This window comes from Salvelinus namaycush, chromosome 27 (assembly GCF_016432855.1).
Source record: "Salvelinus namaycush isolate Seneca chromosome 27, SaNama_1.0, whole genome shotgun sequence".
Taxonomy (NCBI): Eukaryota; Metazoa; Chordata; class Actinopteri; order Salmoniformes; family Salmonidae; genus Salvelinus; species Salvelinus namaycush.
Window position 1 is genome coordinate 16,167,358 of NC_052333.1, and position 20,998 is coordinate 16,188,355.

General features: G+C 47.4%; 1 protein-coding gene across 1 annotated transcript in view; it reads left to right on the forward strand.

Annotated features, from left to right (window-relative positions):
- The first annotated feature begins 862 nt into the window (after nt 1–862).
- Nucleotides 863–20,998, forward strand: part of LOC120022575 (syndecan-3-like) — a 41,506-nt gene continuing 21,370 nt past the window's right edge. The window contains exon 1 of the mRNA XM_038966533.1: nt 863–1,256. Within this exon, the coding sequence (XP_038822461.1) occupies nt 1,197–1,256 (60 nt within the window). The 5' untranslated portion in view covers nt 863–1,196. The remainder of the gene's footprint in view (nt 1,257–20,998) is intronic.

Below are 20,998 nucleotides of genomic sequence, written 5' to 3' on the forward strand. Positions count from 1 at the left end.
CACAGTCGGTCTAAATAGTCTACAAAGCAGCAAGCAAGGCAGGAGCTTTATGGAGAACCGACGACTGTGATTGACCAATGGAAAAGAGAAACATGCATATCCAATTTATCAGGTGCAGGACAGAATAACGTCAAGAGAAAAAGGAATGTCGGCAACTCTGGTAGACTGCTCCTATGGTGATTTAATCAGACGCACAACAAAGACAGAGAGATCGAAATGTCTTCGGATCAAAACGCTGTCTTTTTTGTGCGTCTGATTACATCACCATGGGAGCATACCAGAGTTGCGGACATGAGTTTTTTCTTTGATTGACCAGTGGGCCAGGTGTGAATGTTTTGAAGCCGTGTCTATTCATTCAACCAGTTTGAATAGGCCACCGTGACAATATTTTGGAACCTTGTGTAGCCTGTATGCCCACACATTTAGAACATGTGAATTATAGGTTCTCTATGTTCTTACACTATTGGAAATAATGTTACTAAATGAAATACAACTATTTTAAACGCTGCAAATTTAAATTCGGCTATGTCTGGTCTAAAAGTAATCGGATTACATTACTCCTTTTGAGTAATTCAAAGGATTACGTTACTAATTACTTTATTTCATGTAAACCTAACTATAATCATTAAAGGAATTCATTTTTTCAAGTAATCCGCCCAACCCTGTGTATGAATGCGTTTGTGTGTGTGTGAGAGAGGCGAGGAACAGCCAGTGGGTGCCTATTCGGAGCTGCAGGGGGCATCCTCGCCTCGCCCGCCAGAGGAGATCCCCCCCCCCCCCCCGCCCGCCTAACACACACACACCCCTTCTGCCAGACTCTCCCAGGCCGAGCGGCGTCGCCATAATAAGGAACATCCTGCTTTCGACAGAGAGGGGGAGGATAGAGCTGAGGTCTGGCATCTCCCGGTAGTAGGCTATATCTACCAGGTCTTGAACACTGAAGGGTCCAACAGAGGGGGACAAAATAATAGAAAGAAAAAGGCTTCCATCGTAGGAAGAAGGAATCTCCACTCGTTTTATGCCTAGTACCATTACCGGAGAAGGACACACGCCGGTTTAGTGTTTTACCGATACGGATTAATAAAACGCCAGACGGATGTTCGCGAGGAGGGGCGGTGCACTCTGAAGTTGGAGACTACTGCCTACGGAGAGAAGCGCTTGTTCCCCGGTGAAGGTTCGCGCCCCGCAGCCACAGCATGAAGCTGCCGCCGTGTCTGATGACGATCCTCGCGGCGCTGCTCGCTCACTCCGCGCTGGTAAGGGCACTGGTCTGCCGGGTCTTTTGTATTCTATTGTTCCATTTCTACGGATGTATCATGTCGCAACGTGGTCCGGGATCTAGGGTTCCATAGCATAGGCCATAGGGTATTGATAAACTATATATTTGGTGTGTGTGCGTGCGTGTCTGCCTGTGTGTGTTGCTCGTGGATAATGAGGCAGCAGTACTACTCGGTGATCGGTAGTAAATATTGGACTCGACCCACATTTGGTCGCGAGCCGCCCGTGACTCCCGCGTCTGGCTCGCGGCCCCAGTCTCTGCCCGGGTCTTTGTGTCTCAGACAGGGGTTAATTTTTTAGAAAGGTCTCGCGAATTAGACGCCAAAGAGCAGTTAACCGAATAAAGACCCGTAATAACCTCAATTAGAAGGGACCCACTAATTACGCACACACACAGAGAGAACTCGGGAGTTGTGTGCGTAATTAGTGGGTCCGTCCTAATTTAGGTTATTACGGGTCTTTATTCGGTTAACTGCTCTGTGGCGTCTGATTCGCGAGCTCACTTACATCCCCCGGTAATTATGCTCGAGTCCGTAGGCCTACTGCGGCGAGGGGACACGGTGGGGTGTTCGATCTGCTGCCCGGTTGACCTCTTTATGTGCGTGCGTCTATTTCCGAGGCGGAGGTGAGAGCTAACGAGGCCTGTCCGGAAAACGCAGGGGCTTCTCTGGTAACCGGAGGGGGTGTGTGTATGTGGTGGTGAAGAAGGGGTGGGCTGTAGGAAACGCGATGCGGTGCGCAAGGGATGGGAATGATGTCATCGGGAATCGCGAGGCGAACTGATTAGGAATGCGCACGTCTTCCGGAACCAACCAGTGCGTCACGCGCATATGCGCATTCAGCACCCCCTCACCAGCCGGTACCAATTTATCCTCCATACCGGGAGAAGTCCTTCGTTGTGCTCTTAGTATGATAACACATTCGTCATATAGCCTACAGTCCATCTACATTCCGTCTACAGTCCATCATGGATGCAAAAGTGCTATTGGCTTAAAATGGTAAAGCACATAATGCCTAAAATATCCTCCAATTAATTTTTTTATGTAACTTGACAAGTCAGTTAAAAGTCAGTTAAGAACATTCTTATTTACAATGATGGCCTACCCTAACCCGGATTGTACACCGCCATATGGGACTCCCAATCACAGCCGGTTGTGATACAGCCTTGAATCGAACCAGGGTCTGTAGTGATACCTCTAGCACTGAGATGCAGTGCCTAAGACCACTGCGCCACTTGGGAGCATTAAAAGGGGACATTCTGTACTTTTCCTCTTATTCACTATGTGATCTTGGATTCATTTTGCTGGAGTAGAGCTCAAACTACAAGTTTGACTAAGCTGTCCAACAAGTCTTGGACGGCGCTGTATGTGATAACGTGTGAATCCCTTGTATTTCCCCGGCTCTACAGTGACCTATTTAATGGGAGTGTCTAGGTGGCCTGGTGCTCGGAGCTGAATGACCAGGCCGGTACCGCTGGCTGCCATAGCCTTTGGCAGGCCGCACACATACGAATAACTGTGTCAGTCGGTGCTGTTGGCGGCCTACCTCCCTCTAATCTGACCCTGATGATACACACACACGGGGGCAGGTGTGTTTCTCATGCTGGCACAGGTCACATCACACATACATCAGTGATCTCAGCTATGCGCAGGAAAGGGCTCTCAACAGTGATTTCACAGTCTACACAAATGGAGGTATGGAGCTCCGTTTGCGTCACGTTCCAAAACTTCAGCCACACAAAAATACGTAGATCCGTAGGATCTGTTGCATAGACTGTGTAGAGTCCTCAACCCAAGAAAGCCCTGCCCTGGGGACAGTCTCACACACACACACACACACACACACACACACACACACACACACACACACACACACACACACACACACACACACACACACACACACACACATCAAAGGCGCACAACACAGATTGGCTTACTTGCCCAGATCTTTTGCTGCCTCCAGTGAATGACTGGCCATGTGTGTGTCCTGGTTCAATCCTTAGTGGATGGTCTGCATTGGTATTTATTTCCTGTGATATGAGGCAATGATGTAATTTCCTGCCATGTAAATTTAGATGAAGCGTGATTTTCCCACAGACATCTGCTGCATCCCACAACGACCTTGTGTGTGTGTCTGCCTGTCTTTTCCTGCCAGGGTTTGTGTGCTAGCTTTTTTTGTGGTGTGTATGAAATGAGAGAGAGCTTTTATGTAGTGTGTGTGTGTGTGTGTGTGTGTGTGTGTGTGTGTGTGTGTGTGTGTGTGTGTGTGTGTGTGAGAAGTGGGGTGTTTTTGAGGATCATGTTTGGTTCGTGCAATGAATCAGTTTCTTGTGCCTGAAATGGTAGACCAAGCCCCCAATGGAGAGCAAAGGACGGAGGGAGGGAGAAAATAGTGTGAGAGAGAGGGGGATAGAGAGAGAATGTGGAATGTGAGAGGAAATTTGACACAGGAAGTGGGTCCTTCTCACTCCTTTGGAGGACAGACTCTACCACACACATCGATCTGTATAGAGGCACACATACACAGATGGGTATGGAAACAGATAACAGCATGAACTCACATACAGTATATAGGTCATAGTGTGTAATAATACCTATACTACACTATGTAGCCTAGGATACATTTTTCAGGGTTGGGGCCAGTTCCACTGCAGTAGTAGGAAATGAAACCGCTCTCAGCTCATATCCAGAGCTCTGTTATACCCTACAGTAGGTCTGTACGTGTGTAGGCTTACAGTAGGTCTGTACGTGTGTAGGCTTACAGTAGGTCTGTGTTGGCCTAAAGCTAAAATCACAGACGCTGAGATGCGATAGTCCGCCACCCCGTTGTGAAATAGCTACGCGGCTCTGAGGACACCATCTGCGAGGGGCGCACAGCCCCAACAAGCACCTCCCCACAATTCCCAACCAACGCGTCTCTGGTACGCGTCCTCTATTCATTTGAATGTGTTGACTGCTCGAGAAATTCCTTGAGCTGAGCTGAGAATTCAAAGTATGAATGCCAACGGTCCAATATTCTAGAACACTGCTGTGCATACGCGTACATGTTTGGTACTCTGATAGACCCTTTAGTCTATTGAGCCTGCCATGATAACAAGCAGTGTAGTGATGATGTGTCAACCCTACTCCTTACCCCTCGGCTCCCCTTACCTCTATTGTACTAGTGTTCAGTGATGGGACACAGCCGTGAATAGGTGGAACCAGTGTTTCCCCTCGCTCTCCTGAGGGACAACCATACAGACAAGCCACATCTTTGTTCCAGCCCTGCACTAACCTGACACGCCTGAATCAAATAACCAAAGGTTTTGTTGAGTCAGGTGTGCTAGTGCAGGGCTAAAACAAAAAGGTGGACTGTCTGGTGGTCCCCCAGGTCCAGAAGAAACACCTTTCATAATATGTCTCTACCCTCCAACATGCTTAATGGAGGTATGACATCATCATGGTACCCACACCTAGCCTGTCATTTTCAGCTCTCTAAATACTGACAGGGAAGGGGTTAGAGGAAGGGGATAGGGTGTGGGGATAGGAGTTTTTTCCCCAGGCTTAGTGTTTTCACCTGAAATAGTGACTTATTGCACACGAGGCAAAATTGCTCCATGTAGAGGCTGCAGTGTAATGTGTGTCTGGTGTCAGATAGGGAGATTCCCATCTCTATCCATCTGCCACTATCTACACACTATCTACTGTATAAGGTCTGCATGTGTTCGTGTGTTGGTAGCGTTAGTGCTTACAGACGGGCCTATGTAGCAGCTTGAGGTACAGTCAACTACAGTCTTTACTCTTTAGCTCTCTCTCTCACACACACACACACACACACACACACACACACACACACACACACACACACACACACACACACAGAACAAACCCTCAGTAATTGGGCAGTACTGCAGACATCCTCACACACTCATATTCTCAAGAGAAGGAAGAGGGGGATGCACAGGAAGGAAAGAAAAAGGAGGGAGGGAGACATGAATAGAAGGAGAGAATCGACAATGAAGATGAATGGATGGAACGTAAAGTGAGATGTAGAGAGCTGTGAAGAGACCAATAGAGGGAGGGATGGTGGGAGAGAGGGATGGAGAGCGAGGGGGAGGGAGGCCAGTGTAGCTCATTTCCCAGGAGACACTGCTCTACCTGCTCTCCATGGCCGTCGCTATGACAACCACACTACTGCTGCTGTCACAGCTTTATCTCTCTTTATCTCTCTCTCCCTCAACCTCCCTCTCTATCCATATCCCTCTCTTTATCTCTCTCTCCCGCAACCTCCCTCTCTATCCATATCCCTCTCTTTATCTCTCTCTCCCGCAACCTCCCTCTCTATCCATATCCCTCTCTTCCTCAACCTCCCTCTCTATCCATATCCCTCTCTTTATCTCTCTCTCCCGCAACCTCCCTCTCTATCCATATCCCTCTCTTTATCTCTCTCTCCCTCAACCTCCCTCTCTATCCATATCCTTCTCTTTATCTCTCTCCCGCAACCTCCCTCTCTATCCATATCCCTCTCTTTATCTCTCTCTCCCTCAACCTCCCTCTCTATCCATATCCTTCTCTTTATCTCTCTCCCGCAACCTCCCTCTCTATCCATATCCCTCTCTTCCTCAACCTCCCTCTCTATCCATATCCCTCTCTTTTTATCTCTCTCCCGCAACCTCCCTCTCTATCCATATCCCTCTCTTTATCTCTCTCTCCCTCAACCTCCCTCTCTATCCATATCCCTCTCTTTATCTCTCTCTCCCGCAACCTCCCTCTCTATCCATATCCCTCTCTTTATCTCTCTCTCCCTCAACCTCCCTCTCTATCCATATCCCTCTCTTTATCTCTCTCTCCTTCAACCTCCCTCTATCCATATCCCTCTCTTTTTATCTCTCTCCCGCAACCTCCCTCTCTATCCATATCCCTCTCTTTTTATCTCTCTCCCGCAACCTCCCTCTCTATCCATATCCCTCTCTTTATCTCTCTCTCCCTCAACCTCCCTCTCTATCCATATCCCTCTCTTTATCTCTCTCTCCCGCAACCTCCCTCTCTATCCATATCCCTCTCTTTATCTCTCTCTCCCTCAACCTCCCTCTCTATCCATATCCCTCTCTTTATCTCTCTCTCCTTCAACCTCCCTCTATCCATTCCCTCTCTTTTTATCTCTCTCCCGCAACCTCCCTCTCTATCCATATCCCTCTCTTTATCTCTCTCTCCCTCAACCTCCCTCTCTATCCATATCCCTCTCTTTATCTCTCTCTCCTTCAACCTCCCTCTCTATCCATATCCCTCTCTTTTTATCTCTCTCCCGCAACCTCCCTCTCTATCCATATCCCTCTCTTTATCTCTCTCTCCTTCAACCTCCCTCTCTATCCATATCCCTCTCTTTATCTCTCTCTCCTTCAACCTCCCTCTCTATCCATATCCCTCTCTTTATCTCTCTCTCCCGCAACCTCCCTCTCTATCCATATCGCTATCTTTATCTCTCTCTCCATCAACCTCCCTCTCTATCCATATCCCTATCTTTATCTCTCTCCTTCAACCTCCCTCTATCCATATCCCTCTCTTTTTATCTCTCTCCCGCAACCTCCCTCTCTATCCATATCCCTCTCTTTTTATCTCTCTCCCGCAACCTTCCTCTCTATCCATATCGCTATCTTTATCTCTCTCTCCATCAACCTCCCTCTCTATCCATATCCCTATCTTTATCTCTCTCCTTCAACCTCCCTCTATCCATATCCCTCTCTTTTTATCTCTCTCCCGCAACCTCCCTCTCTATCCATATCCCTCTCTCTTTATCTCTCTCTCCTTCAACCTCCCTCTCTATCCATATCCCTCTTTTTATCTCTCTCCCGCAACCCCCCCCCTCTATCCATATCCCTCTCTTTATCTCTCTCTCCTTCAACCTCCCTCTCTATCCATATCCCTCTCTTTATCTCTCTCTCCCGCAACCTCCCTCTCTATCCATATCCCTCTCTTTATCTCTCTCTACTTCAACCTCCCTCTCTATCCATGTCCCTCTCTTGATCTCTCTCTCCTTCAACCTCCCTCTCTATCCATATCCCTCTCTTTATCTCTCTTTCCTTCAACCTCCCTCTCTATCCATATCCCTCTCTTTATCTCTCTCTCCCGCAACCTCCCTCTCTATCCATATCCCTCTCTTTAGCTCTCTCTCCCGCAACCTCCCTCTCTATCCATATCCCTCTCTTTATCTCTCTCTCCCTCAACCTCCCTCTCTATCCATATCCTTCTCTTTATCTCTCTCTCCCGCAACCTCCCTCTCTATCCATATCCCTCTCTTTATCTCTCTCTCCCTCAACCTCCCTCTCTATCCATATCCTTCTCTTTATCTTTCTCCCGCAACCTCCCTCTCTATCCATATCCCTCTCTTTATCTCTCTCTCCCGCAACCTCCCTCTCTATCCATATCCCTCTCTTTATCTCTCTCTCCTTCAACCTCCCTCTCTATCCATATCCCTCTCTTTATCTCTCTCTCCTTCAACCTCCCTCTCTATCCATATCCCTCTCTTTATCTCTCTCTCCCGCAACCTCCCTCTCTATCCATATCGCTATCTTTATCTCTCTCTCCATCAACCTCCCTCTCTATCCATATCCCTATCTTTATCTCTCTCCTTCAACCTCCCTCTATCCATATCCCTCTCTTTTTATCTCTCTCCCGCAACCTCCCTCTCTATCCATATCCCTCTCTTTTTATCTCTCTCCCGCAACCTTCCTCTCTATCCATATCGCTATCTTTATCTCTCTCTCCATCAACCTCCCTCTCTATCCATATCCCTATCTTTATCTCTCTCCTTCAACCTCCCTCTATCCATATCCCTCTCTTTTTATCTCTCTCCCGCAACCTCCCTCTCTATCCATATCCCTCTCTCTTTATCTCTCTCTCCTTCAACCTCCCTCTCTATCCATATCCCTCTTTTTATCTCTCTCCCGCAACCCCCCCCTCTATCCATATCCCTCTCTTTATCTCTCTCTCCTTCAACCTCCCTCTCTATCCATATCCCTCTCTTTATCTCTCTCTCCCGCAACCTCCCTCTCTATCCATATCCCTCTCTTTATCTCTCTCTACTTCAACCTCCCTCTCTATCCATGTCCCTCTCTTGATCTCTCTCTCCTTCAACCTCCCTCTCTATCCATATCCCTCTCTTTATCTCTCTTTCCTTCAACCTCCCTCTCTATCCATATCCCTCTCTTTATCTCTCTCTCCCGCAACCTCCCTCTCTATCCATATCCCTCTCTTTAGCTCTCTCTCCCGCAACCTCCCTCTCTATCCATATCCCTCTCTTTATCTCTCTCTCCCTCAACCTCCCTCTCTATCCATATCCTTCTCTTTATCTCTCTCTCCCGCAACCTCCCTCTCTATCCATATCCCTCTCTTTATCTCTCTCTCCCTCAACCTCCCTCTCTATCCATATCCTTCTCTTTATCTTTCTCCCGCAACCTCCCTCTCTATCCATATCCCTCTCTTTTTATCTCTCTCCCGCAACCTCCCTTTCTATCCATATCCCTCTCTTTATCTCTCTCTCCCGCAACCTCCCTCTCTATCCATATCCCTCTCTTTATCTCTCTCTCCCTCAACCTCCCTGTGTTTAGTGTGCACGTGCATTTATGCACACTGAGAGAAACTGTGTGTGTGCATTCTATAACAGGACTGTAAATTAGAGAGCAGCAGCAGCAGCGTACTGTCTCCAAAACCACAAAGCATTCTGGGATCTCTGTTTTGGGGCTTCACTATAAATATAAACCAGAAACAGGGCACTCCCTCACATAAACATATAGGTTTTTTAGTGGGTGTGTGTGTGTGATTCTGTGTGTGTGTGTGTGTGTGTGTGATGCATCTTTCACCTCTATTCCTTCTCAGTTGTCTGCTTCTCTTCCTTGCATGTGTGTTTGGTGACGTGCATGTATCCTTCCTCTCCTCTCTTTGCCTCTCTCTCCCTCCATCTCTCTCTCTATCTGTCTCACGTGTTTCCGTAGCGATCATGGTAATTAGGTTACCAAGGAGACCAGATGGGTGTGGTCAGAAATCTGATCCGCCCTGTAGGGAACTCTGAAATTCAGCTTCCCAGCAGGAGAGGCAGGAGCGATAAAGGTAGACTAACATTTGAGATACCGTTTATGCAGGGCTTCTCAAACTTTTTCAGACCGGGGACCCCTTTTGTGCTGGCAAATACATCAGGGACCCCCTCATAATTCAAGTGAGATAAAAATAGCATACAAGGAGTTTTACTATGACTTCGGCAGTGCATGGCCGGATGAACCAAGTCTCGGGCCCTGGAAAGGAACATTTTAAAGGTCCTCCTCTTGGCATCAGAGAGAAAATGTTGCAGTTTTCTAGCTAATTTCCTGCAATTCTACTCTGTTTTGGTAAAAAATCTGAGGGATGGGCCTGGAGAAATGTAACCACTCTCAAATTTATAAACAGAGCTATAGATGCAAGGAATGACCATCCATGACATCAAAATTGTAGTTTTAACCATGTTTTGAGGCTATATAGTGTTTGTTTACATTTACATTGTTCACAAACATTGGAGTAAAACAAGCTGAAATTTTGGGTTCTGATGAGGTACGACAATTGAACTAAGCTCATGAGGCATTTCTAAGTTATTTTCTTCAAGAATCAATGGGTATACTGTGGTATTCCATACCAAAGATCGATGTAGCAACTAAGGATTCATGCTTTAAATTCCAGTGCGTTTAGGAAAAAAACAAAAAAATTGGAGGGGAATACAAGAAGTGTTAAAGAGCCACTGAACAAGTCGATTGGCACGTGTGTTTTTCTCTTACTCATTATAAAAACACATTTTCAGTCTTGGAGGTGTTTCCTGACCGATTCCACGTTTGGTTAATGTTTGTCCCCCCATGAGACACTGGAAGCCTATTTCACGTTTTAAAAACCCCCAGAATGAATCTAAGATAACTCAAGAAATATGGCATTCATTTTGACGTTTTTGCCAAGGATGTTTTAGTTGGGCAATTTTACATCTAACTAGGGTGTTTGGGGCAATATTTCTCAAGTTAAATGTGCGACGTGTTGTCTTATGTAAACAGTCGGAGCTGCTGGGCAGGTCTGTCTCACTCATCCTATTGGATAGAGTGCAATCACCACAGATGTTCCTCCAATGTTAGTGGGCAATCAAACCCAAACTCTGTTTTAGAAGAGACTGACTTTATGATAGAAATCATCCTATTTACACTTTGTAGTCAATTTTGACACTAGAATAACTGTTTCTGACTCATATCAATTCCACAGGCCGTCTTCAAAGGGATTTGTTGCTTTTTAAAGACAGTCGCTCATTAAGTTGAAGAATGGATAATTGGTGGAGCAGATACCAAATATCCCAATCAACCTCCATGTTGCCAAGGGTTAAGAACATAAATGATCTATTAATAATATTACATCGTATTGTATTTTATCTTCTAAACGTATTCCACAGGTCCCTTGGCCAAAATGTGTTTAATCTGTTAGAAATATTCATTAAAAAATGAAATGTAAAAAAACAAAAAAACTTTTAGAACCCTTGGTTTAATGGATAACGGAGATGGCATGTTTGACATGTTTTGGGTGTTTTCGTTCGTGGCTCTTGGGGACAACTAGCATTCTTCTAACCTCAGTAACCAATAACATGGATGGATGTGGATGGATCCATGTGTGTGCGTTAAGCTTGGGCGGTATACCGTGTGTATGTATGTACACACTACCGTTCAGAAGTTTGGGGACTTAGAAATGTTCTTGTTTTTGAAAGAAAAGCAAAAAAAGTTGTGCATTAAAATAACATCAAATTGATCAGAAATGCAGTGTAGACATTGTTAATGTTGTAAATGACTATTGTAGCTGGAAACGGCAGATTTTTAATGGAATATCTACATAGGCATACAGAGGCCCCGTAACGATCGTTGTTGGAAGGATGGGCGGACCAAGATAGATGCAGCATGGGGTAGGTTAATCATTATTTATTTACGATAACCGGCACAAAACAAGAAAGAGTAACAAATTAAACGTACAGCTTTGTAGGGCTAAAAAAGCAACAATACAAAAACAAGATCCACACACAACAGGTGGAAAAAGGCTGCCTAAATATGATCCCCAATCTGTAACTATCTGCATTGACCCTTTTGCACTAACTCTTTTGACTCACCACATACGCTGCTGCTACTGTTTATTATCTATCCTGTTGCCTAGACACTTTATCCCTACCTGTATTGCGATACTCGTAAGTGTCGTGCCAAGAAGAAAAAACCCCACAAAGCTGATTTACCTTCTTTAGGAAAACCGCCCTAATGTTGAAAACAAACACAATCATGTTGTCATCCAGAGTCACGTGTTTCTTTTTCAGGCTGTAGAACACACGATCTTACATACAGCAGGTTTTTAAAGGACCAAAGAGTTTGGTCTGCTTTGTGTTTTCAGTTTTTGCCATATTGCCCTATGTACATATCTACCTCATTACCTCGTACCCCTGCACATCAACTCGTACTAGTACTCGTGTATTTAGTCCTCATTTTATTATTTTTCCATCATTTCTCTTATTTTCTCTCTGCATTGTTGGGAAGGGCCCTTGAGTAAGCATTTCACAGTTAGTCTTGATTTGTGCATGTGTGTGTTGATATGTTGTGGGGTTATGTTGCTGGACACAGGAAGTGTGTATTTGTAGATCTGGCCTTTGAGCTTTGTCTGAGAAGGGGGGGGGGGGCTTCCTGTGTGTGTTTTTGAATAATTTAGCCGATGTCCCGACAGAGGAGTGAACGAGGTTAGAAGCTCCTGCTACAACCGTCTCTTCCCATCCCTCACTCCCCCTCTCCCATCCCTCAGTCCCCCTCTCCCTCCCCATCCCTCCATTTTTACATCTCTACTCGCTATCTCAGAGATTCCCTATTTACATCTTGCTCTCAATCTATCTCTCTCTTAGTACATCTCTCTCCCCTATTTTTCCCTCTCCCTCCTTCCTTACATCTCCCATCCCTCCTTCTTCCTCCATTACTAGAGAAGGATCAGATTTCGACCACAGATGCTCATGTAGAGTTTAACCACAGATGACCGTGTGTAGATGCAAGTATTGCCCATTGTGTCGTCGATGTTACTATATGTAATGTACTGTTCTATAGTGTGTTATAGAGAGTATGTTGTGGGTCACCAGAACATTAGACTAAACAGGCCTGATCAGGTGGAACCACTGTTATCCTCATGAACAACCATCAGACATTCAGCCTCCATCTGTGTCACCACAGAAACAGATTACCCTTAAACAAACAAGAAAAAGGTATTTTTATATATATTTTTCAAAATCCAAGTGCACCATATTACAATGTAATGTTGTATCTGTATACCTTGTTACGTTCTGCGACTCTGACAGAGAACTAAGTGTAATGCTGTAAGGAAATTCTTAGTTGATTGGTTAATGTCTTAATCTGAACTATTACTATACTGCCTGAATGAAAAAGATAATCCTTGATTATGGACTCAATGTCTGGCGTTATAGGGAATAGATTTTGTGCTTCAAAGCAAAGTATAAACGTAGCCGTAGACACTAGTGTGTGTGTGTGCTAGAACCCCTTGGGTTGACCTTTAAACCCCAGCTCTTTAGATGGTTCTTTCCAAGGCGTTTGCAGCCTGAATGAGCTACTGAAGTTAATGATCGGTGTGTGTGTGTGTGTCTGCATGAGGAGACAGAAATGGATGATACACACACCAGTGGAGGCTGCTGAGGGGAGGACGGCTCATAATAATGTCTGGAACGGAGCAAATGAAATGGCATCAAACACATGGAAACCATGTGGAAACCATGTGTTTGATGTATTTGATACCATTCCACTGATTCCACTCCAGTCATTACCACGAGCCCGTCCTCCCCAATTAAGGTGCCACCAACCTCCTGTGACACACACACTGCAAGCATGCATGAATCCCCGAGCTGACAAGGTACAAATCTGTTGTTCTGCCCCTGAACAAGGCAGTTAACCCACTGTTCCTAGGTTGTCATTGAAAATAACAATTTGTTCTTAACTGACTTAACTAGTTAAGTAAATGTGTAAAAAAAATACAGGCTGTCTATAGTTTCAGGCTTCTCATACACGCACAGACATGAATGATACACACCCTCACCCTCTCTCTCACCCTTTCGCTCTCTCTCTCTCTCTGTCTCACCCTCTCTCTCTCTCTCTCTCTCTTTCTCTCTGTCTCACCCTCGCTCTCTCTCTGTCTCACCAGCAGCAGGTAATTCATTCTTAATCTTTCATCCCAACAGTTCTGGATTACCCCTAATCTCAACCAGCAGGGAGCCAGGCCACAGAGACGTGTGTGTGTGTGTGTGTGATTGATATTGTCTTGTCCCTACTGAATGGAGTTGTCATGTGATATGATGATATACTGAGTCCAGACAGACTGACTCACATTCGCCAGACGCACTACATTAAGGAGAGGGGGGGGGGGGGGGGGGGGGCATATAGACTCAGAGAGAGAAGTTAGTAGCAGCCAAGTTATGAGGGAGGGAGAGGTAGAGGGAGGGAGAGGTAGAGGGAGAAGGAGATGGGTAGAGGGAGAGATGGGTAGAGGGAGAAGGAGAGGGAGAGGGAGAGATGGGTAGAGGGAGAAGGAGAGGGAGAGATGGGTAGAGGGAGAAGGAGAGGGAGAGATGGGTAGAGGGAGAAGGAGAGGGAGAGATGGGTAGAGGGAGAAGGAGATGGGTAGAGGGAGAAGGAGATGGGTAGAGGGAGAAGGAGATGGGTAGAGGGAGAGATGGGTAGAGGGAGAAGGAGAGGGAGAAGGAGAGGGAGAGGGAGAGATGGGTAGAGGGAGAAGGAGATGGGTAGAGGGAGAAGGAGATGGGTAGAGGTAGAGGGAGAGATGGGTAGAGGGAGAGGGAGAGATGGGTAGAGGGAGAGATGGGGAGAGGGAGAGATGGGGAGAGGGAGAGATGGGTAGAGGGAGAGATGGGTAGAGGGAGAGGGAGAGATGGGTAGAGGGAAAAGGAGAGGTACAGTAGGAAGGGTCAGCAGTAGAAAGATAGAGTGGTGGTTAACGGATGTTTATAAAGAGCTTAGTAGAGCTGAGAGGGATTGAATGGACAGAACAACCTGGAAAGGATTAGAGAGGGGGGGAGATAAGGGTGCCATAAATGGTGTGCTATTTTATTGTTCAGTATTATCTGTTGAGGTGCAGCTAATATTGAAAGTCTCATGAAGACATTCAAGTTCATTCATAAATAGTACTTACAATGGCATGGGCTCAGACATGGGTAGCATTCATTAGGCACTAAACAGGAAAACATTTAAAAAAAGAAAATGAGCGTCTTTTATTAGACAAGTTGAGATAGTACCTCTTCCATTTCAAAACATTTTCTCATGTATTGTGCCAAATGAACACAACCCTGGTAAGAGACTACCAAGAGAAGCATTGCTAACCTAAGAGCACCATTTTAAATCAGTCATAACCTGTTATAATGGTTTTAACTTAGTACACTATGGGAATTCAAAGTTAATTGACCAATAGGGATCAGTGTGAGGCACACTGGTGACTGATTGGGTGGAAATGTCTCTGAACCACCAATCAACAGGAGCAGTTAGTCTAGGCGTGTGTGTGTGTGTGTGTGTCGGAGTATTGGATGTGTGAGGTAGGTCACATGTATCATTTATATTACACACACACACACACACACACACACACACACACACACACACACACACACACACACACACACACACACACACACACACACACACACACACACACACACACACACACACACACACAGACGTGGAGCCTCTCTCTCTATTACAGATTGAATTACAGAGAACTGATTATATTTTCCTTCCCTGCATCAGAGATGAAACACTTTTACCCCTTTTACCCTCTCTACCTCTCTCTCTCTCTCTCTCTCTCTCTCTCTCTCTCTCTCTCTCTCTCTCTACCTCTCTCTACCTCTACCCCCCCTCTCTCTCTCTCTCTACCTCTCTCTCTCTCTCTACCTCTCTCTACCTCTACCCCCCCCCCTCTCTCTCTCTACCGCTCTCTCTCTCTCTCTCTCTCTCTCTCTCTCTCTCTCTCTCTACCTCTCTCTCTACTCTCTCTCTACCTCTCTCTACCTCTCTCTACCTCTCTCTCTACTCTCTCTCTACCTCTCTCTACCTCTCTCTCGCTCTACCCCTCTCTACCTCTCTCTCTCTCTCTCTCTCTCTCTCTCTCTCTCTACCTCTCTCTCTACCTCTCTCTCTACCTCTCTCTCTCTACCTCTCTCTCTCTACCTCTCTCTCTCTCTCTCTCTCTCTACCTCTCTCTCTCTCTCTCTCTCTCTCTCTCTCTCCCTCTCTTCTCTCGCTTTTTCTCTACCCCTTCTCTCTCTCCTCTCACTTTTTCTCTACCCCTTCTCTCTCTCTCTCTCTTCTCTCGCTTCTTCTCTGCCCCTTCTCTCTCTCTCTTCTCGCTTTTTCTCTACCCCTTCTCTCTCTCTCTCTTCTCTCGCTTTTTCTCTACCCCTTCTCTCTCTCTCTCTCCTTACCCTATTTTCTTTTTCTCCCTGTTGTCATTTCTGTAATGAATAGATCACATGAGTCTTATAATATGTATCTCTTGTGATTCTGATTAATCTGTCAGACAAATGGGATTATCATCAACGTGTGTTGCCCTCTGGCCAGCCAATCTATTCAAAAGTTTAAAGGTCAACATTGATTTCTTTGCTATAAGTTCTTCACCCTCCCTCCCCACAAACTCTCTCACACACACACACACATTATTTTGCTCGCTCACACACACACAAAGGAAGCTTGGTCCATGGGGTTCTCTTTCACACACAAGCACATTTTTGAAGCCTTTTGAAAAGTTTCTTAGGAACACCAGAACAGTGAAGACCACAGGAGCCACGCCCTCCTACTGGCCTGGTGAAACAAGCCATTCAGCTAGGCTATAATCTCACACACACACACACACACACACACACACACACTGTGTCTGAGGGCGTTGTTGGCAGACAGAATAGTAAGACATCACACACAAACACACGGTCTGATGCATCTTTCATAAAGTCATATATAATGGAATACGATTCCGTCTCTGTCCCTCTGTCTCTGTCACTCTCGCTCTCGCTCTCTTTGTCTCTGTCACTGTGTCTCTCTCTCTCTCTCTCTCTATCTGTCTCTCTCTCTGTGTGACGTGGTCTATAATCCTGTTGGATTGGTGGATTAGTGTAACAGCTGGCTCCTACATACAGATATACATCTGACTGCTGCAGCTCTTGTATTTTCTCTCACCATCCTCCTCTTCCTCTCACCATCCTCCTCCTCCTCTCACCATCCTCCTCTCTCCATCCTCCTCCTCCTCTCTCCATCCATCTCCCTACTTGTTCTATGTCCACCCCTCTCCTCTTTAGACATATATGTTATTGTACACATAAGCAGATATGTTATTATTTTGGGACTCTTTAAGACTGGCGCTATCAACGTCAAGGCTGTGGGTTCTACTTCCCACAGGGATCACATGTACATACAAAACATGTATGCACCCACTCTGCTGTGTGTCGCTTTGGATAAAAGCCTCTGCTAAGTGGCGTATAAAAACAATGGTTCTCCAGCTGTTTTTCTATCAAACCGTTAGGTCTGTCAGAGTTTCATAACTCAATTAGCAGGCTTTGATAGTTTTTTTCTCGGATATTCGTGAGCACACCATTTTTTCTTGAGGCAAGTCGAAGTTCGGTAGCCAAAGTCTATGCTCCTTCGTCTTTGATTTGTCAACAGTACTACTCCTAGTAGGAGTGTGAACAGGAAGTGTTTGTTTTTCTGCACATTTTTTCACTTGAGAAATACGGCACCAGACATCTTAGTTAGATGTAAAACTGCATGACCAAGACCTCGGCAAAAACGTCAAAATTAATGACACATTTCTTGATTCATCTTAGATAAATTCAGACTATTTTGAGGAAGTGTTTCTGGCTATGTTGTTGCTACAGTGGCTCAAGAGGGACAAACAGTAATATTGGTGCTTTTTTTCTCGTTTTTCAAGTGAAGGTCTTCAGGGAGTATGCGATCACAGACGTCCGCCTAGCCGAGTTCTGTTAGGACAAACCCAACCGATGTATGCAGAGTTAAGCTACCATCGCTGTTACAGGATTCTCTCTGTCCCCTAACTCTACCTTGACAGGATTAAGATACTGGTCCCGCTGAAACTTGGTTTCGCTGCCAAGTGTATGTGTGTGCGTGCATGCGAAGGGTTTCTGTGTTAATCTCTGCTGAAGGTGGCAGGTGTCTAAACGAGGTCATCACCTGGTAACCCAATCGCTCTGTCACACTCCTCACACACACACACACACACAATACCTCCACCTCTGTCTTCCTCTCTCTCTTTCTCTCTTTTTACATTGTAGTCATTTAGCAGACACTCTTCTCCAGAGTGACTTACAGGAGCAATTAGGGTTAAGTGCCTTGGGCACATCAACAGATTTTTCACTTAGCCGGCTCGGGGATTCCAACCTTCGGCCTTTCGGTTACTGGCCCAACGAACTAAATCGCTAGGCTACCTGCCACCCATTCTTTCTCTCTCAAACTCCGTGACCAAGCCTGGCTGCCACCCAAGTCAACCAGCTGTTGAAGACAGGAGGGAGAGGAAGAGGATAGATAGATGCAGAGAGGGGGTTGGAACTGTGATGGACACAGGACAATATGGCTAAATGACCTGTTTTCTAAATGTGTTAGTCCACTCACTGTAGCTCAGCATGGTGCAACACCAAGGTTGTGGATTTGATTCTCGCTTGTGCCACATACAGTATGTAGTGCCTTCAGAAAGTATTCACACCCTTTGACTGTTTTCCACATTCTGTTGTGTTACAGCCTGATTTTAAAATTGATTGAATTTAGATTTTGTGTCACTGTTGTACACACAATATCCCATAATGTCAAAGTGGAATTATGTTTTTAGAATTTTAAAAAAATTCATCAAAAATGAAAATCTTGAGTCTTGAGTCAATAAGTATTCAACCCCTTTGTTATGGCCTGTAACGTTCATCTGGTGGTGTATGAATGGACCAAGGCGCAGCGGGTGATGAATACATAACTATTTATTACAAACAGACGAAACACTGACAAAACACTAGAACAAACTACAAAACAATAAACGAAGGCAACAGACCTGAAACAAACGAACTTACATATAGACGAAGGACGCAAGAACAGGAACAGACTACCTAAAACGAACGAACAAACGAAACAGTCCCATGTGGATTACACAGACACAGGAACAATCACCCACAAACAAACAGTGTGAAAACACCTACCTTAATATGACTCTCAATCAGAGGAAATGAAAACCACCTGCCTCTAATTGAGAGCCATATCAGGTCACCCTAAACCAACATAGAAACAGAAAACATAGACTGCCCACCCAAACTCACGTCCTGACCAACTAAACACATACCAAACAACAGAAAACAGGTCAGGAACGTGACAGAACCCCCCCCTCAAGGTGCGAACTCCGGGCGCACCCCTAAAACTCAAGGGGAGGGTCTGGGTGGGCATCTGTCCGCGGTGGCGGCTCCGGCGGTGGACGAGGACACCACTCCACCACTGTCTTTGTCCCTCTCCTTCGCGTCCTTTGAGTGGCGACCCTCGCCCCCGACCATGGTCCAGGAACCTTCACTAAGGCCCCTCCTACATAGAGGAGACAGCTCAGGACAGAGAGGTAGCTCAGGACAGAGAGGTAGCTCAGGACAGAGAGGTAGCTCAGGACAGAGAGGTAGCTCAGGACAGAGAGGTAGCTCAGGACAGAGAGGTAGCTCCGGACAGAGAGGTAGCTCCGGACAGAGAGGTAGCTCCGGACAGAGAGGTAGCTTAGGACAGAGGGACAACTCTGTACTAATGGCAGCTCCGGACTGAGTGGCAGCTCCGGACTGGGTGGCAGCTCCGGACTGGGTGGCAGCTCCGGACTGGGTGGCAGCTCCGGACTGGGTGGCAGCTCCGGACTGGGTGGCAGCTCCGGACTGGGTGGCAGCTCCGGACTGGGTGGCAGCTCCGGACTGGGTGGCAGCTCCGGACTGGAGGGCAGCTCATGACTGGAGGGCAGCTCATGACTGGAGGGCAGCTCATGACTGGAGGGCAGCTCATGACTGTAGGGCAGCTCTGGCAGCTCCTGACTGGCTGGCGGTTCTGGCAGCTCCTGACTGGCTGGCGGTTCTGGCAGCTCCTGACTGGCTGGCGGATCTGGCAGCTCCTGACTGGCTGGCGGCTCTGGCAGCTCCTGACTGGCTGGCGGCTCTGGCAGCTCCTGACTGGCTGGCGGCTCTGGCAGCTCCTGACTGGCTGGCGGCTCTGGCAGCTCCTGACTGGCTGGCGGCTCTGGCAGCTCCTGACTGGCTGGCGGCTCTGGCAGCTCCTGACTGGCTGGCGGCTCTGGCAGCTCCTGACTGGCTGGCGGCTCTGGCAGCTCCTGACTGAAGGACGGCTCTAGCGGCTCCTGACTGAAGGACGGCTCTAATGGCTCGGGACAGACGGGCGGCTCTAATGGCTCGTGGCAGACGGGCGGCTCTAATGGCTCGTGGCAGACGGATGGCTCAGACGGCGCTGGGCAGACGGATGGCTCAGACGGCGCTGGGCAGACAGATGGCTCAGACGGCGCTGGGCAGACGAGCAGTGCATGCGGCGTTGGGCAGACAGCCGACTCTGACCTGCTGAGGCGCACAGTAGGCCTGGTGCGTGGTACCGGAACTGGAGGTACCGGGCTGAGGGCACGCACCTCAGGGCGAGTGCGGGGAGAAGGAACAGTGCGTACAGGGCTCTGGAGACGCACAGGAGGCTTGATGCGTGGTGCCGAAATTGGAGGCACTGAGCTTGAGACACGCACCACAGGGAGAGTGCGTGGAGGAGGAACAGGGCTCTGGAGACGCACTGGAAGCCTGGTGCGTGATGTAGGCACTGGTGGTACTGAGCTGGGGCGGGAAGGTGGCGCCGGATATACCGGACCGTGCAGGCGTACTGGCTCCCTTGAGCACTGAGCCTGCCCAACCTTACCTGGTTGCATGCTCCCCGTAGCCCGTCCAGTGCGGGGAGGTGGAATAACCCGCACTGGGCTGTGTTGGCGAACCGGGGACACCATGCGTAAGGCTGGTGCCATGTACACCGGCCCGAGGAGACGTACTGGAGGCCAGATATGTTGAGCCGGCTTCATGGCACTTGACTCAATGCTCACTCTAGCCCGGCTAGTGCGGGGAGGTGGAATAACCCGCACCGGGCTATGAACACGTACAGGAGACACCATGCGCTCCACTGCGTAACACGGTGTCTGCCCGTACTCTCGCTCTCCACGGTAAGCCCGGGAAGTTGGCGCAGGTCTCCTACCTGACTTCGCCACACTACCCTTTAGCCCCCCCCCCCCCCCCAAGAAATGTTTGGGTTGTACTTGCGGGCTTCCAGCCTTGCTTCCGTGCTGCCTCCTCATATCGTCGCCTCTCCGCTTTAGATGCCTCCAGCTCCGCCTTGGGACGGCGACACTCCTCTGGCTCTGCCCAGGGTCCTTCTCCGTCCAGAATCTCTTCCCATGTCCAATCCTCCTTGACCCACTGCTGCTGTCGTTGCTGTCCGTTAACCCGCTGCTTGATCTGGGTTTGGTGGGTGATTCTGTAACGTTCATCTGGTGGTGTATGAATGGACCAAGGCGCAGCGGGTGATGAATACATAACTATTTATTACAAACAGACGAAACACTGACAAAACACTAGAACAAACTACAAAACAATAAACGAAGGCAAC